This window comes from Amphiura filiformis, chromosome 20 (genome assembly GCF_039555335.1).
Source record: "Amphiura filiformis chromosome 20, Afil_fr2py, whole genome shotgun sequence".
Lineage (NCBI taxonomy): Eukaryota > Metazoa > Echinodermata > Ophiuroidea > Amphilepidida > Amphiuridae > Amphiura > Amphiura filiformis.
In genome coordinates this window covers 55,282,013-55,308,522 of record NC_092647.1, presented here as the reverse complement: position 1 = coordinate 55,308,522, position 26,510 = coordinate 55,282,013, and the positions used below count along the sequence as shown (strand labels likewise).

At 37.4% G+C, this 26,510-nt stretch overlaps 2 protein-coding genes across 5 annotated transcripts; both read left to right on the top strand.

The window, feature by feature from the left end:
- The first annotated feature begins 491 nt into the window (after positions 1–491).
- LOC140142034 (thiamine transporter 2-like) lies at positions 492–11,829 on the top strand. Of its 3 annotated transcripts, none has more exons than XM_072163941.1 (3): positions 492–577; positions 3,358–3,453; positions 7,200–11,829. In XM_072163941.1, the coding sequence occupies exon 3, from the start codon at positions 7,742–7,744 to the stop codon at positions 9,284–9,286; it is 1,545 nt and encodes a 514-aa protein (XP_072020042.1). In that variant the 5' UTR covers positions 492–577; positions 3,358–3,453; positions 7,200–7,741; the 3' UTR covers positions 9,287–11,829. The 3 variants fall into 3 exon arrangements, with proteins under 3 accessions (XP_072020042.1, XP_072020041.1, XP_072020040.1); XM_072163940.1 differs by having other exon boundaries at positions 3,358–3,692; XM_072163939.1 differs by lacking the exons at positions 492–577; positions 3,358–3,453 and adding an exon at positions 4,036–5,892 and having other exon boundaries at positions 7,200–7,734.
- A 5,654-nt stretch (positions 11,830–17,483) lies between these two features.
- On the top strand, positions 17,484–24,785 carry LOC140142048 (small ribosomal subunit protein eS27-like). Of its 2 annotated transcripts, none has more exons than XM_072163972.1 (4): positions 17,484–17,604; positions 19,525–19,633; positions 21,837–21,947; positions 23,981–24,785. In XM_072163972.1, the coding sequence occupies exons 1-4, from the start codon at positions 17,599–17,601 to the stop codon at positions 24,007–24,009; spliced, it is 255 nt and encodes an 84-aa protein (XP_072020073.1). In that variant the 5' UTR covers positions 17,484–17,598; the 3' UTR covers positions 24,010–24,785. The 2 variants fall into 2 exon arrangements, with proteins under 2 accessions (XP_072020073.1, XP_072020075.1); XM_072163974.1 differs by lacking the exon at positions 17,484–17,604 and adding an exon at positions 19,043–19,061.
- The last annotated feature ends 1,725 nt before the right edge of the window (positions 24,786–26,510 follow it).

Sequence of the window (26,510 nt, the reverse complement as noted above, 5' to 3'; positions counted from 1 at the left end):
AGATCATGTCAACCATACGAAACTATCATGATGGCCGTCTGAGAAATAATGAGTTTGCAGATTATAAATTAATCCCCAGTCGAGTATAAAAGTGATTGATTGATTGATTGATTGATTGATTGATTGATTGTTATGTTGATAAATAAATAAATTTAGGATTGATTCAACTTCATTGGTTCTGGGAAGAAAATAACATCGCCCAATCGCTATTGGTTGTATTTTCTTTCCCGGGTTTGACGGGTTGATTGGTCGGTTGATTGATTGATTGATTGATTAATCGATTGATTGATTGATTGATTGATATGTTGATAAATAAATAAATTTAGGATTGATTCAACTTCATTGGTTCTGGGAAGAAAATAACATCGCCCAGTCGCTATTGGTTGTATTTTCTTTCCTGATTGGGCATCTGCTCATCTGTCCAAAACTCCAATAAAGTCTGTCTCTAGATGGCAGTATTTGGGCTACAGCTGTCATTAGCATCTATATTGCCCAATTTTGTGTGTTTACGTGTCAAGAAGCAATGAAAATTAATGAAAATTCACCAGCTTTACGTGTGTGAAACTTGTTATTTAAGGTAAAGTATGTAGTAAAATATCCGAAGATTATTCTGGTGAAGTTTAAGATCCAAATATTTTGCCTAACAAGTGATACAAGCAGCTCAGCTCATGCTAGACGTTCGCCTTTCGTATCTCTCTCCTTGTTGGAAAGGTATAACGTTGAGGAGATAGGAACATGTACAGAAGATCCGGGACCTACTCTGCCATGTTTGGCTGAGTAACGGTACATGAACACGGTCTTGTGTGCCTATGTAAATTAGTCATTGTGTAAAGCTGTGTTTATACCCAGACTGAATCATTGTCGCTAACTACACAAGTTATGTGCGCAATTTTAGAGAATGTTGACCGACAGAGGGTATCAATATAGGCCTACGTGTCGCTTTTGAAAAACAGCGAATCATGCGCATGCTCAGCAGGCAAATACTGACGGCGATTTAGTACACTGACCATGCGTATGCGATTCAGGTTTCTCCAAAAGCGATTGAGTATAAATGCATCTTTAGAAATGACCGGCGATTGTGTGTTCTCAAGTGGGTTTTATCATGTTAATAAGTGACCTCGATCAAGCATTGAAATGCTGTCATTTTTTGTACTGGATCGTTCAAGCATCTCCAACAAATTTTTCAATGTAAGTGCCTCTGGCCCTAGTAGAAGTAAAAACGGATACTATGGCCAGAGTTCTAGGGCTAGCTCATGCCCTAATTGATTCATGAAGATGAATCAATTAGTCAATTAGTGCAATGAGTCATTGTGACTCTGTTAGTGTATTAAAGAAAATAGTCATTCTATGCGATCTTAATATCTTGATCTGTCAAACGTATGTATGTGTTGTATTTTAGTTCCAGTAACTGTAACTCAGTATCTTCATTTATCATTAGGACGTTATTAGGTCCATAGTCTCATGATTATGATATTTGGTATGAAAGGTGAAATCAAATTTGCCATCAAACCACATCATTTTACATTGTATATACCGTATCAAATTAAAGCCCTTGAGTAAAGAAAGCCAAAACTGAAAACCGTTTTGTCTTTCCGTAGCAAAGTTACAACTTGTCAATGGTTGACTTTCATTAATGGTCAGCCAACTTTTAATGCATCAATTAAAAAACAAAACAGCATATATAGTCTCATGATATAGCAGCTTTTCTATGTGGAACTGCTATCAAAATCCCTCTAAAATTCCATGTGCGATTATCTCATCACAAACATAAATCATATATTTCGGTTAAGTGAAGTATAGACAAAATATTTATGTAGGTTTCCTTGAAAAATTGGTTCTTTTAATTTTCTATGTAAAGCATATTGTGCTTGGGTCTATTGGAGGCTACCGCATGACTGGTACACGCTTGTTTTCAGTACTGCCATACATCATATTCCGGGGTCACTCACACAAAAGTGCTACCTACCCGCGTCCGACCACCTCTGAAATGCACCCTTAACTAAATTGCACCCCTTAATGGTGAAACACATGCAAAATCCTATGCTATTAAAATGGCGCAGCACACGTAAAAACCATACCCTAAATGGCGTCAGCTAATAAAATATATCTAATTTAGAAATACCCTAAGTGGCATAACAGGAAAATGAGCTAATTTGATACCCAAGGTGTCTTTTTGATGTTGCAGACCTATAGATACTAAAGAAAACATGCACAAAGGTAACAAGAATCAATTAAAATGTGGTGATTTTTATCAAATTAGTGCAAACTCACTTAAACAATAATATTACTAACCCTAAACGTCTAAGGATTTGGCTGAAAAAGGACCCTAAATGGCGATGCCTTCTGAAAAATTACCCCTTTTTCAAAAAGACGTCGACGACGCTGTGTGGTGAAAAACATACCCTTTTAGACGTTTTTCTTGGACGCGGGTGCATAGCAAGTCAAGTAGTGAGTGTGACCCCCCTGGATCATATTGTAAATTTGGACTTTTTCTGCTTTTCAAAATTTAACATGGAGTAAAGCAAAATTTAATGAAAAATTGGCAAGCAATTTTTGGCTAGCCGAGAAGGGGGTCGGGGAAAGTAGTTAGGACTGCTCGCCATTAAGTTTACTGTCTTCCGTATTTTGAAATCTGTACGTTTTAATGCTCCCCAATTTCTGGTTGATTATTTTAGTTGTGTCACATGCATGATGCTTGTGGGAACCAGCCAAACTCATATTGGCGATAGCGATGTGATGTGGGACTTGCATAGGATTGTACAGAGATTAAATTTGGCTAAATTTGACCTTTCTAGGCAAGTTGACCAAACTTTGTATGCGTAATATGATAAAAGACAGTTTTAAGTAAGTGTATGTGTGCAACGCTTCTGGTGTTTTGATGTTTTGGGAGACTGTGAGGGATCCCTACCTGTGGGTGATGAATCCTATTCTTGACTGTGTAATATTCACTAATCAGGAATGCGGGTAAAGAAACCCTGTTATACGGGCGGGCAGACCTTTCAAGTAGGGTCGGTCAGGTTTTTTTTTTTTAATGACGCAAAAAATCACTAAAATCTGAAAATAATTTGCAATTTGAGAAAATAACAAAAAAAAATTATTCCTGAAATTTCCAAAATTTGAGTCGGCATTCATTTGGTGCAGGAAATTTTTCCCCAAATTTGTTCAAAATCTGGGTCGGTCGGGCCCGTAGAACAGGGTTTTCTTTTTTCGTTGCCTAATCAGTAATGTGGTGTAGTATTGTTTATTTATTAATAATCATATACAATCTCTGAATATGATATTTAACTCTGCATCTTGTTATTTACAATAGCAACACTGATTTAAATGTGTGGTTTTTTTTGTTTTGTCTTTTAACAGGTTCACAGTGAGCAACATTCTGCTTGTAGACTAGGACTTTGCTTGTAATGATGGTCTTCTCATCAATGCTATGACATAGCAATCCATCATGTAAAGGTAACATGTACTTGGAGAACCTAGCAGATCTTGCAGTACATTGAACTTGTAGAGCAAATACCAGTGTAAATTGAACTGGCAAAGCAATAAGATTGTGCTATTATTGTGTTATTCTGCACTAACGTTCTCTGATATGAGCAAAAGACACTTTGCCCCACTGTGAAGATATTACTTGTGTCATGAATCTCCATGAATAGTGGAAGGGAATCTTGAACTACATTTTGTATAGCAGACCCATGGTAAGGACCACACTATTATCAACTTCAAGCAATAATTGAGTGGCTGATGGTCTCCTTAAATGATTCAAACATTTCTAGATTTAGAGCCTTTGCTGCCACATACTTCAATGGAACTAGTCTTATTGGTCAATGGAACTAGTCTTATTGGTCATTTCAACATCCTCATTTGTCTTGATCATCAGACGCAATCCGTACATTAAACATTTGTTTGACGACAGGAGTGTAAAAAGTAATGTCATTCCATTCTCGCTGCTTGTGTCTAGTGGAAGTTGGAATTGAAATTTATCGAGCATCAATTCCCCCGTCATGAAACAAGTCTGTGATATATTTTGGTATAAAGTGAAAACAAGGGGACTACTTGGAAAGTGAATCTTACTTGAATTCTGGTCCAAAATTCAGCAGGTGAAATTAATTACTTAGCGTGATGTTGCCTTGTGCCTGCTACATGGGTTTCATACATTGTGTGACTCACAAATGGAGTGTGATCATCAGCTTAACAAAATATGATATGAGGTGTTTCACAAATGAAGAATCATTTTGATAATATTGACGCCTTGAAGGTCTACAAAATGGCTCCTAAGGAGTGGTTAATTCCGTCCATTCTCCTGTGTGTCTTTGGTTTTTTCAAAGAGTCTCTTCCGTCCGAGCCTTTCCTTACTCCCTACCTTGTTCAGTACAAGAACATTTCAGAGGAAGCTGTCACCAACCAGATATACCCAATATGGACTTATTCCTACATGGCAGCACTCATACCAGTCTTTCTATTTACAGACTTTCTAAGATATAAACCCATCATTGTCTTAGAAGGATGTGCAATTCTTGCTACTTATGCTCTCTTACTCTGGGCTTTCAGTATCCGTCTTATGCAACTGATGCAGATGTTTTATGCATTAGCCACCGCTTCGGAGATTGCTTATTACTCGTACATCTATGCAGCAGTTTCGCCGGAACATTATAAGCAAGTATCAAGCTATACAAGAACTGCGGTGCTAATGGGCAATTTTATAGCCGGCACTCTAGGACAGTTACTATACTCATTAAGCACAAGTGAAGACATACTGTTCACCTTGCATGTGTTATCAATGACTAGTGTTGCCATAGCAACTGCAATAAGTTTGTTTTTACCAAAAGCTGCCACAAGTAGATACTTCCATCGAGATGAGCTGGGCGATGAAAAGGTACATGGAAATGGAATTCATCATGAGAGCATTAAAATGGTTGATGGTATCCATCAAAATTTAGAAGGCTCTTTTCCATCCAGTCCAAAACAGATTCCAATTAATGAGGAGAAAATTCAAATGGTAGAGGAAGTCCATCATACTCATAGCCAGGATAATGAGTCTGAAGACAAAAAGGAGTCGGTCTCTTTTCCGAATAAATCAACACTACATGTTTCAACTGAGGTGAAATCGACACCAAGAATCAATGAGCATGATGATAAAGACATCGATAGTCAAAACTGCTGTGCTAAAAAACTGAAAACTTGGAAGAGTGATTTACGTCTCCTAATTTTCGACTTCAAGATGTGCTATAGTAATAAACAACTTGTGAAATGGTCTTTGTGGTGGGCCTTTGCCACCTGTGGTGCCCATCAGGTTAGTAATTACATCCAGACCTTGTGGCAGGTGTTTTTTAGCCAATCAGATGAAACACATGTTGATATCATTTACAATGGAGCTGTACAAGCCGTGTCCACATTAGTAAGTGCCTTAGCTGCCTTTAGCATCATGTTCACAAAATTAAACTGGAGTGTCTTTGGTGAAGTCTCCATCGGCATTGTCTCCGTTATGCAATCAGTTTTGCTTGTCACCATGTCGATCACAGACAGCATTTGGCTATGCTACATGTTTTACGTCGTCTTTCATGCTTCGTATCAACTAGTTAAAACCATCGCGACCTACCAGATTGCAAAGCATTTGACTGTGCAGCGATATGGATTGGTCTTTGGTTGTAACACTTTCATTGCAGCAGTGTTACAATCCATTTTGACGTTAATAGTAGTGGATTATCATACCCTAAACGCATCACCAGAGGAACAATTCCTTATCTATGGCGGATGTTTCTGTGTGTTGGGTTGTATATTCTGCTGCAAGGCAGTGTACACAATGACAATCAATGGCTGGAGATGGAGCTGGGTGAATAGATATGAAGGGCTGCCAAGCAAATGTGATGATGACAATCAGAAAACAACCCTGTAATGGTAATTAATCTTGAGTGACCTGTGTTATTTTGTGTTAAATGCACTATTGATTCAAGTACATAAATTGCCCCTCCTCCAGAAGAGTTCAGAGAAATGATGGGAGATATAGATAGGGTTGTAATTTTTGGAGTAATTACACTTTTTCATTCCCTGACCCCTAGGGATCCTTGCAAGCATTGCATACCTGTCTATCCCATTGTTCTACCATTCAATCAATTGGGTTGTAGGGTCTATGTATATAATGCTGTGTGTAGCCCTACCCCTGCAGAACACCAACCAGTAAGCCCTATGTAATCTCATCTTTTTAATTCCACTGGTCAGCGGACTGGTCAGTGCCCAAATGTCCCAGGATGGAAGGGGGAAGTACTTTTAAGAAGTGGCAGCAGAAGCAGTAACATTTAGGGAGGACAAGCTTTAACAGGGAAATTTAGCATAAAAAAGTTTCAATTACAAACTTTTAGCCCAAAATGAAGGTGAATTTTGGTATTTGATGGGCCTTGTTTTTGGGATAAATTCGTGTTTTATTTTTTCTCCTGTTAGGATTTTTAGCGGGGATGCCCCCTGGAAAAAGTCAGGGGACCATGTGCGGAAATGACATCCCCCCTTAGAGCCCATAGCATTTCTCTTGCATGTCAGTTTCATTTGTCTCAATATTTGAGTGCAAACCCCATTTAACTCATGCCTGCTCTGACCAGCCTTAACCCTATGATTGATGCATTTACAGTAACTATAAAGGTTTATAATGCAATATACTCACTACCAATGAACATTGCATTAGAATATGCATGATTGAAACCTCATCAAAGTTTCATTCTTCCCATGTATATGATAGGTGATGATGGATCAAATATATGGGTAAATGTCATTGATCATAGTTCATAGCCAAACCCCAAATGATTTCAAAACTTTAAATCTAGTTTAGACTGGTAATACAATAACATTTTCTGACTGTATTATGCTGTGGCATATATTCTGTAACATACAGCAGGATTTTTTTCTGCGGGAGTGAGAGTGTGATAAAAGTTGCCTAATTATGGGTATTTTAAACCTAAAAAGGTGTTTTCCTCAGTTTGTATGAAAATTGTATTACAATGTATGACATGCACCCCTGGCATTGCTAATTGGTATTAGGGCATGCTCTCATTGTATTGCATCCATATAAATGTTCAGAAAATTGTTATATGTAAGTTGTTACAGATACTAAGTACCAGTATTATAATTATACTTACACTGTATAATATGTATAATTATTAATGTACTTTATTAATAACTTAAAATTATATTTTTGTTTGATTATCTACTCACAGGTTATTCAAGCAGTGATATCCTGGGAATGTCCAATTGTTTCCTGTGACATCAGGCACCTTCTGTATCATCTCCAAATGGAGTGGTGGTTTGCAAATGACAGGACAAGAACGGTTTAGTTTTCCTTTATTTTTAAGCACAGTGTGCACTGTCAGTTTAAAACTGCAGCTACGCAAAGTCAAATGTGTTAAGTAGTCTGCAGTACATGAATGTATATGAGGCTGAATTGTTTATGACTTATGCCAGCGTTGGAATGAACACACCAACATAATATTATGACATTTAGTTATACTGCGAATGTGGATACACTATGCAGATGATGTCATATGGCATTGTAATGCTGGCAATTAACTTGCATACTTATCGCAGGGTGTAAATACGATGAGGGCACTCACTCTGCGCATGATAACCACATAGATATCCACATAGATATCCACACTCGCCTGCTAACTAAAAGTTGTAAATGTTATAAAATAAGAAACTCGATTTGAAGGGAATGCACAGTTCACATATATCCTATAATAAATAGAATATCCTCCTCAAGATGGCTGGTAGAGAGTGGGTTTATCCTTCTATGCTGTTATGTTTATATGGATTCTTCAAGCAGATGCGTCCATCAGAACCTTTTTTGACACCATACCTCGTAGACATCAAAAATATCTCTGAAAATGCTGTTAACAACCAAATCTATCCTATATGGACATACTCCTATATGATAGCTCTCGTGCCTGTGTTTCTATTTACTGATTTTCTCCGGTATAAACCTGTGATTATTTTCGAAAGTTGTACATATCTTGCCACATGGGCTCTCTTACTCTGGGCATGGGGTATCCCTTTAATGAAACTAATGCAGATGTTTTATGGTTTAGCCACTGCTACAGAGATTGCATATTACTCGTACATCTATGCAGTAGTGTCAGAAGATCACTACCAGCAAGTTTCAAGCTACACAAGGTCAGCCGTGTTAACTGGCAGCTTCATAGCAGGTGTGCTAGGGCAGCTGATATATTCACTGAGTAAAAATGAAGACACCTTATACACTTTGCATATCATATCATTTACCAGTGTTGCTATAGCAACCATATTTAGTCTGTTCTTGCCAAAAGTAGACTCTAGCACATACTTTCACAGAAATGATCCTAATATACATGATGTTCCATCAGATGCATCTTTGTCGGAGACAAGTGGATCGGGTCATGCAAGTTCTTTGCATACCGAACCAGGAGATATTCCAGACAATGTGTCTGTGGTAGACAGTACAAATTGGTGTATTAGACATATGAAAACCTGGTGTAACAACTTCAGGATACTGTGGTTGGATTTCAAGACATGCTATAGTGATAGACACCTGCTGAAGTGGTCTCTTTGGTGGGCCTTTGCCACCTGTGGTTACTTCCAAGTCGGAAACTACATCCAAAATCTATGGCAGGTCATATTTGAAAAATCTGACTCGGATGTCAACGATGTCTACAATGGCGCTGTGGAGGCGGCTTCAACTCTGGCAGGTGCGTTGGCGGCATTTTGTGTCATGTTCTTAAAACTGAATTGGAATATCTGGGGAGAGATCTTATTGGGGTTTGTATCTGTGGCAGACTCCATTTTATTGGTTTCTATGGCAACAACCAACAACATCTGGCTGTGTTATTCATTCTACATCCTGTTCCGTGCTTCCTACCAGCTGGTCATAACAATAGCGACGTATCAGATTGCGAAGCAGCTGAGTGTCCAGAGGTATGCGTTAGTGTTTGGCTGCAATATGTTTGTTGCTTTGGTTCTTCAATCACTACTCACTGTGATTGTTGTGGACTACAAGACACTGAATGCACCTCCTGAAACTCAATTCCTAATATACAGTGGATGTTTTTTTGTGTTGGGTGCTTTCTTCTGTTGTAAGGCCATGTATACAACTACGGTAAATGGATGGAGGTGGAGTTGGTTAAACAGATGGGAGGTTAATGAGGAGGAGGTGGAGGATGAATATGGTGGTATTAATGATGATGCATCAAATGTTCCACCTGAGGCAGATAACGGAGATGAGCAGGTGGAAGATCCAACAATTGATGTTAATGATGAAGAGCTACTCAATTAATTGATAATAAAAAAGTGTTTGGAGACATTGTAGACATGAACAGGTGGAAGAAAATTGCCAAACCTGATAAATTCATTTTAAAACATGCCTTTACATTGTCAAGTAATGGATTGTTAAAGACTGTATTGGGCAGTGGCGTAGATTTCTTTTTGACATTGGGGGGGGGGGATGGAGTTGGAAAAAATTCTTGAAGTATAGTGAATCCAGAACTTTTTGGCGACTGAATAAGCTTTTTGTAGAAATGGGCGTGAAGCACACGAAAATTTTTGCCATATTGAAGCTAAACTAACGAAATATGGTGCAAAAGTGGAAAAAATTGACACTTTGGGGGATAAAATGGCCAAATATTAGGTTATTTTGTTCAGAAACCCACATACAGGCGTCAACATTGGGGGGATGGCAAAATATTATATATATTCCCCCCCCCAATCTACGCCTATGGTATTGGGATAAATACCCAAGCATGCAGAAATAGTTCTGTGGATAAAAGGTGCAGTTTTTCAACACTCTTATAGCCTATCTACTTACTCTTATGGTCACAAACATGTTTTTCATACTTTTAGGCATAAATGAAAATGACTCAAGAACTGAAAACATCCAAACTTTTAAACAAAACAAGTGAATTTGTGAAAAACATGGGCTACATTTTCGCAGAACTGTTTTCTCACTTTGGTACTTCTTCCACTTACTGAAATCTTCATGTTCAAGAACGTTCCTTTCCTTCCACTTTTAATTGTGGCATTTTCAAATGGCAACCCTCAATTTGTTCCTGTTTTATGGCATCGGTATATATTTTAGGCTAGAGCTCTTTGAAACACATTTTGTTGGACCTATGCAATATATGAGTTTGAAATAGGCTGAAATTTGTAATTTTGTTTGATTTTGAGGCAGGAGTAACTTGCAATAGTTGGATGCCTACCATGGGTTTACAAATGGGATGGGCGGCAGGGGAGAGGGGTTGGTAGAAACCAGGTGTCCGCAGGTACCGTGTCACCAAGCAGAGCAATTCTGTTATGAGTAGTTTATTATTCTGTCTGATGGATGTTTGGTACATTTTAATGGATTTTCACAAAGTTTGTTTTAATTGAAAATTAGTCAACTCATGTATACTTGAATTTTTGTTCAATGTTCATACCTGGTTGTTAAAAAATACATGTTGTTGAATGGTGCAGAGCAGAATATGACTTTTTTTCATCTGTTTTGCTTACCGCTTGTATGAGCAGGCATTCCAACAATGTATTAGACGCCGGGATTAGACATTATATAATGACCTGAAACAATGTCAAATTACCCTTGACGAGGCCCAGTTAATCAATTTATTGTATATATTTGACAAGACTCAATTTTCCAAACTGATGGGCAAAATTACAAAAGCCCTCAAAGGGCTAAAATATGGGTTTGCTCTCAATAGCTGTTGGGGCTAGAAAAAATCATTGTCTCAAAGCCCCATGCGCGTTCATTTTTCTTAGCACGTCCATTTCAGCTGAAACGGAAATTCAGTCATGAAATTCTGAAAAATATTTTGAAGAAAATTTGCAAATTTGTACTTAAAAAAAGTTTAGCTCACTTACGTCTAACGAAGTTATATAATATAGTGCAATTTTCATAACTGTGATGATCTGTTAAGTGTGCTGAGGCTTGTGGATCAACGTCTAAGCATTGTGCCTGTGCCAGAGGATGATTGAAGCACTACCCAACACCCCACTGGGTTAACTATGCAGCTAGCATAAGTGTGAGTAAACATGACACCAGATGTACATGCTTAAATTTGAATTTGAACAGTTATTTTTATTATAAAAACACTGTCAATATTCTGGTCGATTTGACATTTTATGTTATCTACAGAAGGTGTGAATTATCCTTTATACACACATCACTTTTGTTCCGAAATCAGCCAAGACACACACACAATTTAAAAACAACATATTTTGCACAGAATTCAATGGGATTTGAAATGTGATAACACTTTTACAGTGCATGATGGGAAGTACTTAAAAATCATCCTCTGTGGCTGTGCCTGTGCATAAGGCAATATAAATTACTGCGCTTTTTTTTCTTCTTTTTTATCATGTCAAGTGCAACTCATATTAAGGGGGTACGGTACTACACCCCTGGCCAATTTTGTGCCTATTTTTGCATTTTCTCAAAAATTAAAGCACATTTGGTGACAAGTAAGATATGTGTATAATAGGGGCAAGGACTACAACTACTGTACTGAAAATTCAGCAACTCAAAGCAAGTAGTTATTGATTTATTGATCAATTATTGGTTTTCCCTCATTTTTGACTGTAACTCCACAACTGTTGTCTTTGCTGAAATAAAATTTACAGTGCAGTACTTGTAGTCCTTGCCCCTATAATATACATATCTTACTTGTCCCCAATGGGCTATATTTTTGAGAAAAATGCAAAAATAGGCACAAAATTGGGCAGGGGTGTAGTACCCCCTTAAGGTTATACATTTTTATCTGAATATTGTCATTCGCTCCTAGATATATTCAGAACCATTATTTTTAGCCTAAAAGTGATATGCAAATTGTATCTCAATTTGTTTGACGGAAACCTTTTTAGGTCATGCGATGATCTACATACATGTATATATATACACAGAGTTAATCACAATATTTCGGCCCTAGGCCTTTATCAAGTGTGAGCTGCGAACGCAAATCATATACAGTACGCCAAAGAATTAAGGTATCAGTTATGTTCACTCCCTGTATATCCTAAACAAAGACAGATATGTCATAATTAGAACTAGATCTTTTAGCTCGAATTTAAGACCTCATTCATTGACATTGTTCAAGAAATAAAGACACGACGATCCAAAAACCCAAGGAAGGTTATAATTTAAAAGTGTCAGTTTGCTCCATTGCATACCCTATTTATTTGTAAACAACACGTTCGCGAACAAGAGAACTAGCGCTGTGCTTCCATTGATTTACACGTTAAACCCTGCATGCAGTGCTTTCATTGACACAAAAGTGCAACTTCTGATTTCTTTTCTTCGTAAGGTTTCTTTAATTCTCAACCAATTTCAACAACTACGGTCTTAAATCAGCGCTAAAGAGTACATGTATGGATGCTTGTTTTAAATTTGACATAGGCCTATTTGTCTTTATTTAGGATATAGGCCTACAGGGGTGAACACAGCTGGTACCTTAATTCTTTGGCTTACTGTAAATGAGTAATTCTTTGGCTTACTGTCTACAGATGAGTATGAGTAAGAACCAACATTTTTATACTAAATTGTATAATGACCATGTAAAAAATTGTTTTCTAAATCTCAACTTATTTGACTGAAACCTTTTAAAGGTGTGTGACCCAATTAACAGCATCGTGTCGTGCATATCCACCCTACACATAATTTTTACACATCCCTTAAAGTGATGTGCCTGACGTTGTAACTTGCAATTAAATTAAATTAATTATAATCATTAAAATTGATTTTAAGATGTATTTTATCAGTACACTGAGTTTTGTTTGAAGCATTTCTGTTTATTGTGTCTAAACTTGATTAATAAAATTAATTATAATCATTTAAAATGATTTTAAAATATGTTTAATCAGTATACTGAGTTTTCTTTGAAGCATTGTGTTTAATGTGTTTTGATTTTGGTCAAAACGGAAATGTTGGGTTACATAAAGGTTATGAAAACGTTCTTAAAACGTAAAATATACTGTGACAATCATTTATGCATAGTACAGGCATGAGAATTTCCCTGCTTTTGCAGGATTTCCTGCTTTTTGTCTCGCCTGAATGTTCAGGGAGAGACTTAGTAATCACTATGGTGTGTGTGTGTCCGTGTGTGTGTGTGTGTGGGGGTGCGCCTGAAAATGCTCACTTCCGGGGACATTTTTGTGTGTTTAATCACACAACCGGGGACATCTGCCAACCGGGGACGTCCCCGGTTGTAGAGACTATACCACCTGCATCCCCTATGGCTAAAAAGCTTTAAAATGCAATAAAAAAACCGGGGACACTACACAGGTGTGGGGTCATGACCCCAAATGGTCAATTATTCCATCAAAATTTTTTTTTGAAATCGGCCATTTTGTCCCCGGTGTGTCGATTAAAAACCCACAATGTATGTGAGTGTCCCCGCTTTATACACAAGTCGGGAAGGGGTGCGTGCGTACGTGTTTGCTGACAAACGAGGACACACACAAGATTTTTCACCCTAAACTGTGGACCTACTTCCAACCGAGGACTGTCCTCGGTCTCAAACTGCTGCAAAAGACCTCAAATGCATGCTAGATGCTTTAAACGCTATTTGCCTGAAACCGAGGACCACACGTGTAAAAACTACCGTCCGCAGGGTGATGGCTAAAATTCCGTTTCATATTATACACACAAAAAATCCGCCATTTTAGTCCACGGTTAGGCGATGAAAACATCATACACACATCCTCGGTTAGATAGCAAAACACAATGTCCACGTTTGGAGGCAAACACAGACAGGGGTGTGTGCGTGTGTGCGTTCGGAAAAAGCTTGTGAACGCGTTATCTTGAGAACCGTAAGTGCTATGATGATGAAACTTTATAGGGGGTAGCATGACCAGAGGGTGTCGACCTGATTAGATTTTGAGCGCAAAATATGGTAATTAAGTACCTAATTTGCATAATTTATGCGTAATAAGCAAAATACCTTGTGAACAGATTATCTGGAGATCCGTATGGGGTACAGTGACGTAACTTGGTGGGGAGAAGCGTGGCCAGATGTTCTCGACCTGATTAGATTTTCAGCGCAAAATATGCTAATTAAGTACCTAATTTGCATAATTTATGCGTATTTGATGCGTATCAAGCAAAAACCCTTGTGAACAGCTTATCTGGAGATCCGTATGGGGTACAGTGACATAACTTGGTGAGGAGAAGCGGGGCCAGAGGTTCTCGACCTGATTAGATTTTGAGCGTAAAATATGGTAATTAAGTACCTAATTTGCATAATATATGCGTAATAAGCAAAATACCTTGTGAACAGATTATCTGGAGATCCGTATGGGGTACAGTGGCGTAACTTGGTGGGGAGTTGCGTGGCCAGAGGTACTCGACCTGATTAGATTTTCATGAGGTCAAAGGTCACATACAAGGTCAAAGGTCAACTGAGGTCACCAAATCTTTTAACAATTAATTTTCAACTGTGCATCACATATCCCAATAACAGCTTGATCGGTCATGTAATTAAGGAAATATGACGACTTTAAGATAGTCGCTTTCTTTGTAAAGTATAGCAAAGTAGCACTTTCAATGAGTGATAACTCGTAAAGGAAGCATCTTTCTGTTTTGATTTATTTGATGAAATAGTTCTTTGGTATTGCCAAATTTGATTTTTCAGCGCAACATACTTTTTCCAATTTCGTGAGGTCAAAGGTCACATACAAGGTCAAAGGTCAACTGAGGTCACCAAATCTTTTAACAATTAATTTTCAACTGTGCATCACATATCCCAATAACAGCTTGATCGGTCATGTAATTAAGGAAATATGACGACTTTAAGATAGTCGCTTTCCATGTAAAGTATAGCAAAGTAGCACTTTCAATGAGTGATAACTCGTAAAGGAAGCATCTTTCTGTTTTGATTTATTACTTTGATGAAATAGTTCTTTGATTTTGCCAAATTTTTGGAAGGTCATTACGGGGTCATCCGAGGTCACTCAGGGGTCACTCAGGGGTCATCTGAGGTCAAGTTATTAAAAACTCGTATGGGCATGAAACTTGGTGGGTACAGTCATCATTTAAAGCCAAATTTTTGGAAGGTCATTTTGGGGTCACCAGGGGTCATCTGAGGTCAAATTAGTAAAACTGTCGTATGGACATGAAACTTGGTGGGTACAGTCAACATTTAAAGCCAAATTTTTGGAAGGTCATTTTGGGGTCACCAGGGGTCATCTGAGGTCAAATTAGTAAAAACTGTCGTATGGACATGAAACTTGGTGGGTACAGTCAACATTTCAAGCCAAATTTTTGGAAGGTCATTTCAGGGTCATCTGAGGTCAAATTAGTAAAACTGTTGGATGGACATGGAACTTGGTGGGTACAGTCAACATTTAAAGCCAAATATTTGGAAGGTAATTTCGGAGTCACCAGGGGTCATCTGAGGACAAATTAGTAAAAACTCGTATGGGCATGAAACTTGATGGGTACAGTCAACATTTAAAGCCAAATTTTTGGAAGGTCATTTCGAGGCCACCAGGGGTCATCTGAGGTCAAATTAGTAAAAACTGTCGTATGGGCATGAAACTTAGCACGAGGGGTACAGTCAACATTTAGAGCCAAAATTTTAGAAGGTCATTTCAGGGCCACCAGGGTCATCTGAGGTCATATTAGTAAAAACTGTTGCATGGGCATGAAACTTGGTGGGTACAGTTACCATCGGCCAGATAATCGTGCCCAGCCGATAACCGCCAAATTCATTTACCTCTCTACCAACAGTTATCGCAAAAGCAGGCGGTCACAAAAGCAGGCGAGACTCGTGGTTCGAGAACCGCCTTGTTTGTGGTCCAAATTTCCGCACTTTATTTCAGCCCGTTTTTTGGCCTTTTTCACGCGTTTTTTCAAGCTTATTCAAACTTTTTAGGTTTTTCCATGGATGATCATTCGCATGCCTGATAGTATTGCCGCAAGTTTTCAAAAAGGTTGGAGAATGGTTTTAAAACGTTATGCCCTTTATAACCCGACATTTAAACGTTTTGCTGTAAAACGTTTTAAGTTTGGCTGGGTTTCTAAGGTTCACAAAAATGAGTCACCCCGAGACCCAGATCCTGACATACATGTATATAGCATGGGCATGGGATGTGCTAATATTGAAGGGCCGTTTTGGTACATGATGAGAAGATAGACACCCGTTCGAAACATTTACCAAAATGGAAATATCATGCTTATAATATAGGGTATAAAGTAAAATTCTGGCCTTCCGTGTAAATGTCCTCTCAGAATCCATGTTGATCATAGAAGTGAATGTAAAGTCTTGTTGCGGATATGATATGATACTTTTTCCGATACCACCATCATTATTTTTACATTTTGGGTCACACATCAAAAGTTCGATGACGTCTATAAAAGGAAATTCCCATGAGGCCTAAAGTTCCAACCCGAAAGATCATTTTTACAATTTTTTTTCCATTATAGGCCTACCCCCACCCCGGGGGGGGGGGGTACGGTACTCAAGTTTGGTTTTGGTAGGGACGTGCCACTGAGATTTTGGAAGTGGACCCATAAATATACCAATTTTTCAAGAACTTTGGACCCATTGATATAGCAAAAGTCGAAATTTTCGGCCGAATTTAACCAAAATTGTCTTAGTTTTTACAATTTTTGGGAAAATTTTGGCTAGATTAAGGAAAAATTGGGCTGTTTTCAGAAAAAATTGAGAAAATTTTGAAAAAAGGACCCATTCATATACCAAAATAGGCTTTGAAAAGGGGGTCATTGATATACCAGAAGGCTGAAAATGCTACCCATGTTTGCGGCACGTCCCCGTATGGTCATTTGTATTGAGTACCCCCGGGCCCCCACCACTCCATGGTTGAGCCCCGGGCCCGGGTCGAACGAGCAGGATTTCCGTACTGTTACCCTTTTAGAACGTTTAAATTTAAACTAAAGGTGCCCCATCCCCATGTGTGCCGAAAATTCTTGTTCTCCCTTTCGACCTCACGGCTTTCTATACATTTTTTTGGCTTGCAAACTTGCCCCACCTCAATTTTATCCTCCTGCGCAGGGCTGCCGGCCGGTCTATTGCCAGTACCATTTCGTCTAATGCCACTATATCCATGTGTCTAATACCCACTATATCCATGTCTATCACCAAAAAGCCTAATTACCATTGAGTCTAATTATCATACTATGAGTATAGTCTAATATCCATTTAGTCTAATACTGTTTGGTCCACTGACCATTCGGTCTAAGAACCGATTCAGTCTAATAACCATTTTTTAAATAACCATTTCAATAACCGTTTAGTGGTCTAATAACGGTAATTAGGTCTACTATCAGTTGGTCTAATACCATTTTGTCTATTTGCCCGGGCTATAGCTCTATTTGCCAGGGCAATATGTTTATCGTCGCAAATTTGGCTTTATTTGAGGCCGAATGATTGAATACAAAGAAAGCCAAATGTACTTTTAAATGTTTGGGGGTTAGGCCTATTGAGCTTCAACATGTGCCTGAAACTTATATGACCTGTATATTAAAATGACTTCATGTCTGTCCCTCAATGACAGTTTATTTTTTACAATGCTGCCCTCATGCGTTTTCACTCCATAATTGGTCACGTGATCATGGTCCTCTTTCCTGCGCGATAGCGAATCGTCAACATGCCTGTGAGTTTGTGTAACAGAAATGACTTAAATTTCGAATATCCGTTCAGATTAATAAAGCATTGTCCCAATATTATTGTACTTTATAATTATCTCTACATATATGTCCTAAAACAATGCTAATTTAATGTGAAATAGTGTGGAAAATATGGGCATAAAGATCATGTTCCAGATACGATGATCGCTGTTAAATTGATCGACGTAATGCACTTTCAATGCGATCACAGCGTGCACGTTTTCTGCACATTTTTGATGTCTTTTAATCGTCAAATGCATAAAATAATCGTGTAAGACAATTACTTCCAAATTGATCTCTCGTGTTGAACTGGTTTTGACAGATGTGTTAGCGAACTGCATGGTTTAAAACCCATGAAATGGATCGCAGTTGTTCAACAACGTGCATGCGTGGTTGATCCAACATGGCCGACATGATCATAACAAAGTACACGTGATTGCACAACAGGAAGAAATGTGTTACTGTCATGACAGTTCAATATTAACACTGGGATGGTCCTTCACAGGGTGGAAATTCTGTGGTAAATTGATTACACAATGGCAGAAACACAGACCTTAGTACAAAGTTCATTTTATTCACTCAACTTCCAAGTTCAATCTTCTCAGAAGTTCTCATGAACTGAACTTGAAATGTGCATTGTTTGTGGCTGCAATTAATTGTGGACATAAATTAGGTATCCCAGGCAAACCTTAGTTAACACATTTACTAGTCAGCGAAATTCGCGAGACCGGGCATAAACACAATGCATATTTACATAGAAATTTGAATTTTTTTCGAGAATAGGTTGGTGAAGGAAACCTACATAAATATGTTTTCTATACTTCACTTGACCCAAATATATGATTTTTTATGGTGATAATCAAGTCGCACATGGAATTTTAGAGGGATTTTGATAGCAGTTCCATTAAAAAAAGATGCTATCGCCATGCGATTAAGATCTAGAAACACCCCTAAAAGCCGTTTTGGGGAATTTTGCAAGCAGAATCTTTTTGATGAAAGTCAATCTTTGACAAGATGTAACTTTGTTACGGAAAGTGCTATGACAAAAATGTTTTCAGTTTTGGCTTTCTTTACTCAAGGGCTTTAATTTGATATGTAAAATGATGCAGTTTGATGGCAAATTTGAATTCACCTAGGATACCTACATAAATAACATATTATTTTTAGATTGAAATTGCACAATCAGAGGTAATGCCTGAATGCAAGTGTACATGCAATTCTCCAGTTAGACAGTTAAATTCTTGAGATCAAATAAAGCTGGTAATAGTGGTATCTGCAGTGTTATAATAAACAGGAGCAGTGTGGACCTGGGCCAAAAGGCCTTGGCCAGAAATTTGTATTTTCAAGAAGTCAGTGGTTGAATTTTATAAGCTTATTATTAATTCTAAATCTGTGATCAATTAACATCTTTACATCTTCGTTTTCAATTGTACCTTTCAAAATGGTGAGTTTATTTCATTAATGAAAGTATTTATGTGACAAAGAATTGAATACAACATGTACTATAGAAAAATTGACAAATTCGTGTACATCGTGGAACATTCAACTACGCTTTTTACTCCGTGACTAATCATGCTAATACACCAGCGTACAACGCTACTCTACGCGTCCATATATGCAAGGTTATCTGCGTACAACAGCTTACTATGCACAGTCACGCAAACAGTATGTTCCACGATGTACACAAATTAAATATTTTTTCTATAAGACTAAGTACAAAACTGAGATTTATAACTTCATGACAAATGAGTATGGTGTACGGTACCAACTTTTTAGTACGGTTACCGTGGATAGGCTAAACACGTCAATTCTACCAAGTGCTGGCAAGTGATTCATTTTCATTGAATACATTGCAATAACCGTTGACCACTTGTGCTCTTTCTTTTGCTGTTATTTTTTCATTACAGCTTGCAAAGGATCTATTACACCCAACTCTTGAACAAGAGAGGAAGCGGCATAAGAAGAAGAGACTTGTGCAGAGCCCTAACTCTTACTTCATGGATGTCAAATGCCCAGGTAAGCCTTTTAAAGTAGAAGTGCAACATGCGAGTTAAAAATTGAAGGGTGTGGTCCGATTCTGTCATATTCTGTTTCTCTCTTACGTTGAGGCCTACCACTATGTTTCAAAATTTTGAGATTGTATAGCCTCAGTGGTTTTGATGAGTTATGCAAAATTACTTGCTCGAGAAGTCTAGCCAAGAATTTGCTCACCGATAGCTTCACATTCTAGGCTAGACCTTTGCATTCAAAATCTAGTCGGATTCACTGAAGCATGACACCGTCTATGCAATGTAAGTTCAGAAGTAAACACAGCCGATCACGACAGGCGATTGCATCAAAAATGTTGCTAAAATTACACTTCAGCAAAATTTAAGACTGTCCAAAATAGGCAAATCTTGCTCAAAAGATACAGTTGACTCATCAAAATAACTTCCATCCAAATTTCAACATTAACAGAATTATATCCTCCGGTGCAAAAAACTGCACCGCTGTCCGACCAAAAAACGATAGCAAAGCACTCTAGCATCGAATGCGTACGGTATTGCGTAACTATCGTGCGCAAATTCGAAGCTAGAGTTCTCGAGTATGCATTTCCTGACATTCTGGTTACCACAATTCACGTTTTTGTTCACACCATCTAAAGTCTGCACAAAAAGTAACTCAGCTGTTATAAATACCCCTATAGATTCAAAACTAATAATTGTTTTCACAATATTTCAACATAAAAAGAAGGATGGTTTATTTACGCGCATTTTGATACCCCATTTGTCCAATTTTGTTCAATATTGACAATACAGCAGTGTTTTGAAAGAAAAATACCCCAATTTAAAAGTTGCAGTTATTTGTATTGATTTGAAGTAAGCGTGAAGATAATGGCGGGCTTTACGTGTTTACAGTGCTGGCATTATAACCATTGATCGCTGTAAACTGCAACTTTTAAATTCTGGTATTTTTCTGTAAAAGCACTACTGTGTTGTTAATATTGAACGACATTTGACCAATGGGGTATCAAAATGCGTGTAAATAAATCATCCTTCTTGCTATGTTGAAATATTGTGAAAACAATTATTAGTTCTGAATCTATAGGCGTATTTATAACAGCTGAGTTACTTTTTGTACAGACTTTATATGAAACCACTCTCACTTCGACTCCAGGTAGGAAAGTTTACTCTCACATGTTCAAAATTTTACTGGGGACTGGGGTAATGAGAAAATAGATGATCTGATCTCATACCAAAATCTCACTTTTTGATGAAGAAAAAATGTGGTGGAGGCTGTCGATCAGGTGACCACACCCTTTAAAAAAATTGCTGGTTCAGATTCAACCTTGAAGCATTAGGATTGCAATTAAGATGCCTTAGTAGGTACTACACCCCTGGCCAATTTGGGAATATTTTTGCATTTTTCTCAAAAATTATAGCGCATTGGTGACAAGTAAGATATGTATATTATAGGGGCAAGGACTACAACTACTGCACTGAAAATTCAGCAACTCAAGGCAAGTAGTTATTGATTTATTGATCAAATATTGGTTTTCCCTCATTTTTGACTGTAACTCCACAACTGTTGTCTGTGCTGAAATAAAATTTCCAGTGCAGTAGTTGTAGTCCTTGCCCCTATAATATACATATCTTACTTGTCACTAACGCGCTATAATTTTTGAGCAAAATGCAAAAATAGGCACAAAATTGGGCAGGGTGTAGTACCCCCTTAATTTTACCAGCAGATATTTTTTGTTACCGGTACTACCATGTTCCTATCTTAAATCCCTGTGTATTATGGCAAATGATGGTGCAATAAGACTTTCCCACCACCGATTGAGTTACCTTAGTTATCCACTGGCATGCTAATGGGTATGGTAGCACTAGCCACTAGATGTTTCCATTCACTTTCTATTCATTTCTGATAGCAATAAGCAGAAACTATTCTTCCAAAGAAACTGAAGAAACTGAAACCTTTCATTCATGACAAACTTTGGTGAAACTGTGCAAACCAAAACCTGGATACTTCTGACAGCCAGTACTTTCACTCTGTACTATGTTTTTGTACAACTAGTAAAACTGTAAAAGTACCGCAATGTTGCCCTTTTTTAGAGGTGAATGTGATTTTTAACATTGATCATGTCACTCATTTTCTTCATTAGTGTATTTGTCAATTTATAAACATGCCTAGATATCTTACACAGTTGTATGTATGTGTTTGATTGATTAATTTACAGGTTGCTACAAAATCACCACAGTGTTCAGTCATGCTCAGACTGTAGTGCTATGTGTTGGCTGCTCTACTGTGCTGTGCCAACCCACAGGAGGCAAGGCTAGGTTGACAGAAGGTATGTATTACCATTGTATGTGGGCCACATAGAATTTTGAAAATAAGGAAATTTGTTAGCAGGTTTGTTCCAAGTGAAATTTAAATCAAATTACATGCAGTGTTTGATTGGGCAATGAATGATCATTTTGCACCAGAATTACAGTGTCACCAGTCCTTGAATTAGGCCATATCACATAGCAATTTGCACTATAAAATTTGCATATAATGTGATGACAAATTTGATGCACAGTTGTGATATGACTTTTCTATATGAGGTGCACAATTGCGTGTAACATTCTTTTAAGGCAGCTGTGTACTCTCAGACATGCATTTAGTAAAAGTGCCATAACTTTGTAATTATTCACGCAAGACATATAAAAGTATACATTTTTTTATAAAGGCAATACATCAATGAATCTTAATATAAATACAGATTTGGTGTAAAAACAACAATTATGAAGAAAATCACAAAAAAGTGAGTTTTTTGCATTTTTTGTTCGGTACATCATAACAAAAAACACTCTTTCCAAAATTTTTGTTTTGTTTTTTCTTAATCTTGAGACACCATTCCAAAAACGTTTTTTTTAGTTTTTTGATATTGGCCTTATTTTTTGAGATATTGACCATATAAGGCATCAAAATGAACTTTTTAAAATTCACAGACGCCTATTTGCACAAAATGATGACTAAAATAGGAAATAGACCAAAATATAAAAAAATGAGAAAACCGTTTCTTAAGTCGATCATGCTTTTTATGATGAGCATAATTGCTTACCTAATAGATGCTGTATTTATTGAGTTATCGTGTACCTAAATCGTCATTTTATTGAGAAAATGAACATTGAAATAAAGGCTGTTGAAGTTTAAAGCGGTCACATTTTGCACTTTGATCGAAGCTCACAGGAGAATGCGGCAGTTCTCCTTTTTCTACCTTACATTGCGTGAACATCGGGTAAATCCACAGCCCCTTGAGAAGTTTGGGCGAAATCTATTCATATCTTGATATTCAAATCCGGGGAAAGAACTTGAAAAAATTCACATTTTATCAGCTAAAACGGAGCCATTTGACCGCCAGGTTTTTATGAAATGAGTGCTTCCGTGGTGCTTCCATAAGATGCGCTGCGCATGCAGATAAGCGTTGCGTATGCGTAGCGTATCTGTGCGTTAACAAATTGCGCGTCTACAAAACGCGATGCGTTGTTGCTCGCGTATACCCCAATGGTACAACAAAGATTTTCTTTCCTTTTAAATTGCGGAAACAGTGAAATAGTGAAATAAAATTCATAAAATAGAGCAGTTGGAGTTAACAAATCTGGATTTTCTTTCCTTGTATTTATAAAAAACATAACAAAGTAAATGCATTTCAAAAAAGCTCAATTTCGCGAAAGAAACAATGTTTAGAGTACACAGCCGCGTTAAATGGTAAGCATTCTGTTGAACTTTGTACTCCAAATAACATTGCACAAGCAGGTGCAATCTGCAAAAGTTTATTCTGAGGTTTGACTTGAATGTATGATACAAAGTTAGTTAAATTAAATTTGACTGATGATGAATTTATAACGGGATTAGAATTTCAACACATTGTCATGTTGCAAGAAAATTCCAGGAATTTATCTTTACTCTTGCAGGAATTTATCTACTGTGTGTAGTTTTCAAATTTGCAACAAGTCTTAGTCAACATTACATAGATATGAAAAATTTTGCAAGAATTAATTATAATTATCTTGGGCATTTGCCAATATATGCTGGAAGTACGTTATTTAGTCCAGAAGTTCTGGGGAAATATTTGGACTTTTAAAAATATAACCTCTTTGGTAGTGGTACTTGTGCATAGCAACAATTTGAGGAAAATGTTCCGCCTTGTTGTTCTACTTAAAGTGCTGGTATCTCCTGTGTTAAATCAAGTGATTAGATACACGGCTAGGTCTCTAAACAATACTCTTGCCTCCAGGGAACCAAAACCATCAGACCGCTGTTAAAAGCCTTTTGTATACAACAAGCATCGCCAATGATTAACCTGTTTCAAATATTTCTCTTCTCTTTAAATTTCAGGCTGCTCTTTCAGACGGAAGGCGCATTAAATCAATCATGCTGTCACTTTATAAACCGTTATCAAAAAATGCCCAGAGGAAAGGTGTCAACAGTGATGTGTGCAGCCAGATATGACGGACTGCCTGACAGACAGCAGTGATGAAGCAGCCTCCTAGCCTCTCAGCCTCAACTTTGAACTTTTGACCTTGTAGTGACCTTGGTAGTACCAAGCCATGAGAAATAAACAGGAAAAGAGAATCTCGCAATATAATGCGTACTAAAACATATTCTGTAGTTAAATTAAGAATGGAACTGTACTATATCATGGGAAAATCAGTGATAATATGAGCAGTTGTGAATATCTTTGACATATTTTCCTTCTTCTAGAAAGCATAGGTTTTATACATACACATATTATGAGTGCCCATCAGCTGGATATACTTATATGTTTAAATTTCAAATTGTAGACAAGATTTCTATGCTCTAATAAAGTGCATGTTTCATCTAAAGTGCTTTCTAGTGAGGGAAAATAGAATCATCTCAAGTGCAAAACATCTTTGCTGGTAAATGAAAAAATGGATGCGTGTCAAATGAAATCTGAGCCACATGTGGATATCCATAGATGCAAAGATCTTGGACTTGAAGATGTTCAAAGATAACATCCTGTAAATAAAATGGTGATTGGGCTTAACCCAGGGACATACTTATATAATCGGAGGCTTTCTGTTTTATCGCTATTCCACTTAATTGAAAGTGATCTTAGTTGTCGGCTTTAAAGCTATTATACTAACCTGCTAATATTATTAAACTTAAGAAAGTAAAAAGATATTGTTAAAAGCGTTACATACAAAGCTATGTATATATGTGGCTTGTATTAAAAGCTGTGCATCATTCCTCTGGATGTCAAAAAATTGGTTGTGGAATTTGTTTATTTTTGGTGTCTATCTAGGTAATGGTGTTCAATTCAACATTGAGATGAAATGCTTCAAACAAAGAAGTTATGTTGGGAGCAGGGTTCGAATTCGGCTGTATCACATAGCAGTTTGCTCCTTATTTTGAAGTAACTGCTACCCAATTTTGCATTTGTGTAGCACTTTTTATAGTGCTTTAGTATATGAAAGTATCCCGATTATGATGAATTAGCCAAAAACTGCTACACAAAATTTTTAAACGAATTCGAACCCTGGTTGGGAGAGTCATCCGTCATGTTGGTTGGGGATCCTTCATGTAACTTTTCATCAAGTTAAGGTCCATTCATACTACACCGCTTTGCGTTGCCGCACTGCATCGTACTGCAAAGTGGTGTATCGCCAAAAAATTGTATACATTTGAACGTGGAAATGTGTCTAGTTGCGGCAAAAAGTAACAATATATCGGTAACGCACCGCAAAACAATTGTGGCGTAGTATGAATGGACCTTTAGCTTTGTGTCAAGACTTTATCAAGGATTTATACAGCTTGCAGAATAAAGCTATATAATCTGTCAATGAAATATTAACAATAGACAAGTTCTTTGTAAAGAATTACATGAAGGAAGAACTTTTTGAGTTTGGAATTTAGAGAGCAAGTAGCATGTCAGACCGTTTTACCATACTCCCAGCAAATTTGTATCAGGTACTTGTTCTGCTCAAATTGTTTCACATGCAAAGTGCTACATGCACAAACTTTCATAATCACAATAATGGGCAGTTGAAATTGAAATCCAGTGAGAACTTCAAATGGGGTTACTTGGATTGACAACTCCATTTGAAATATACACCCCCTATGTGGAAGGTCATGTCTTCCAGGGGGTTTATGGATTTCAACTGGAATAGCCCAATTAATTTGTGACAGGACATTGGGCATTTGCCATAAAAAATACTAGAAGTACACAATTTGGGTACCCGTGGGTTTGGCCAACATCCCATAGCAAAATGCAAGCGGCTATGCAAAGTCCCTTTAAATTGCTTTGAGCAAACGCTCACAATTTGAAATACGCAGCGATGTCACGGACTAGCCAAGACTATAAATACTACATAAATGTTGCAATCGTTATACTGCCATAATATTGTATTTGCCCATATACTATGGCTTCTACTTACATGTTTAAGAGGCAGGAAATGTATTACAAATTTGGCCCAGTAATTTTGCCAAGGGCCTTGGTAATAACTACTGGGTCTTCATTGGAGAGGAGAGCATACAACAATCAGACAACAATTTTTTTTTAATTCTTTTTTAATATAATCTTTATTATAGTTTTGTTAAGTCAAATTACTGTTTTTGTAAGAGAATTCATCTTCAGGGATCGGATAGCAACGTTTGCACAGTATTTTTTGTGGGGCATGAGAGCACATCAGACATCAAATTGCATTCTGAATACGTGGAATGTCCTGATATCAAGTAATTTTGATTTTTTGAAATTGGTGATATGAAGCACATATTTATGGCAAATAATTAAAAATTTATATATTTTTATTTTTCATATTTAACAGTCCTGTCCTCGAAGTAAAATTGATAAATCTACTGATACGTAAGTGTATGTAGCTGGGAGGAAAAACCGACGATCATTTGA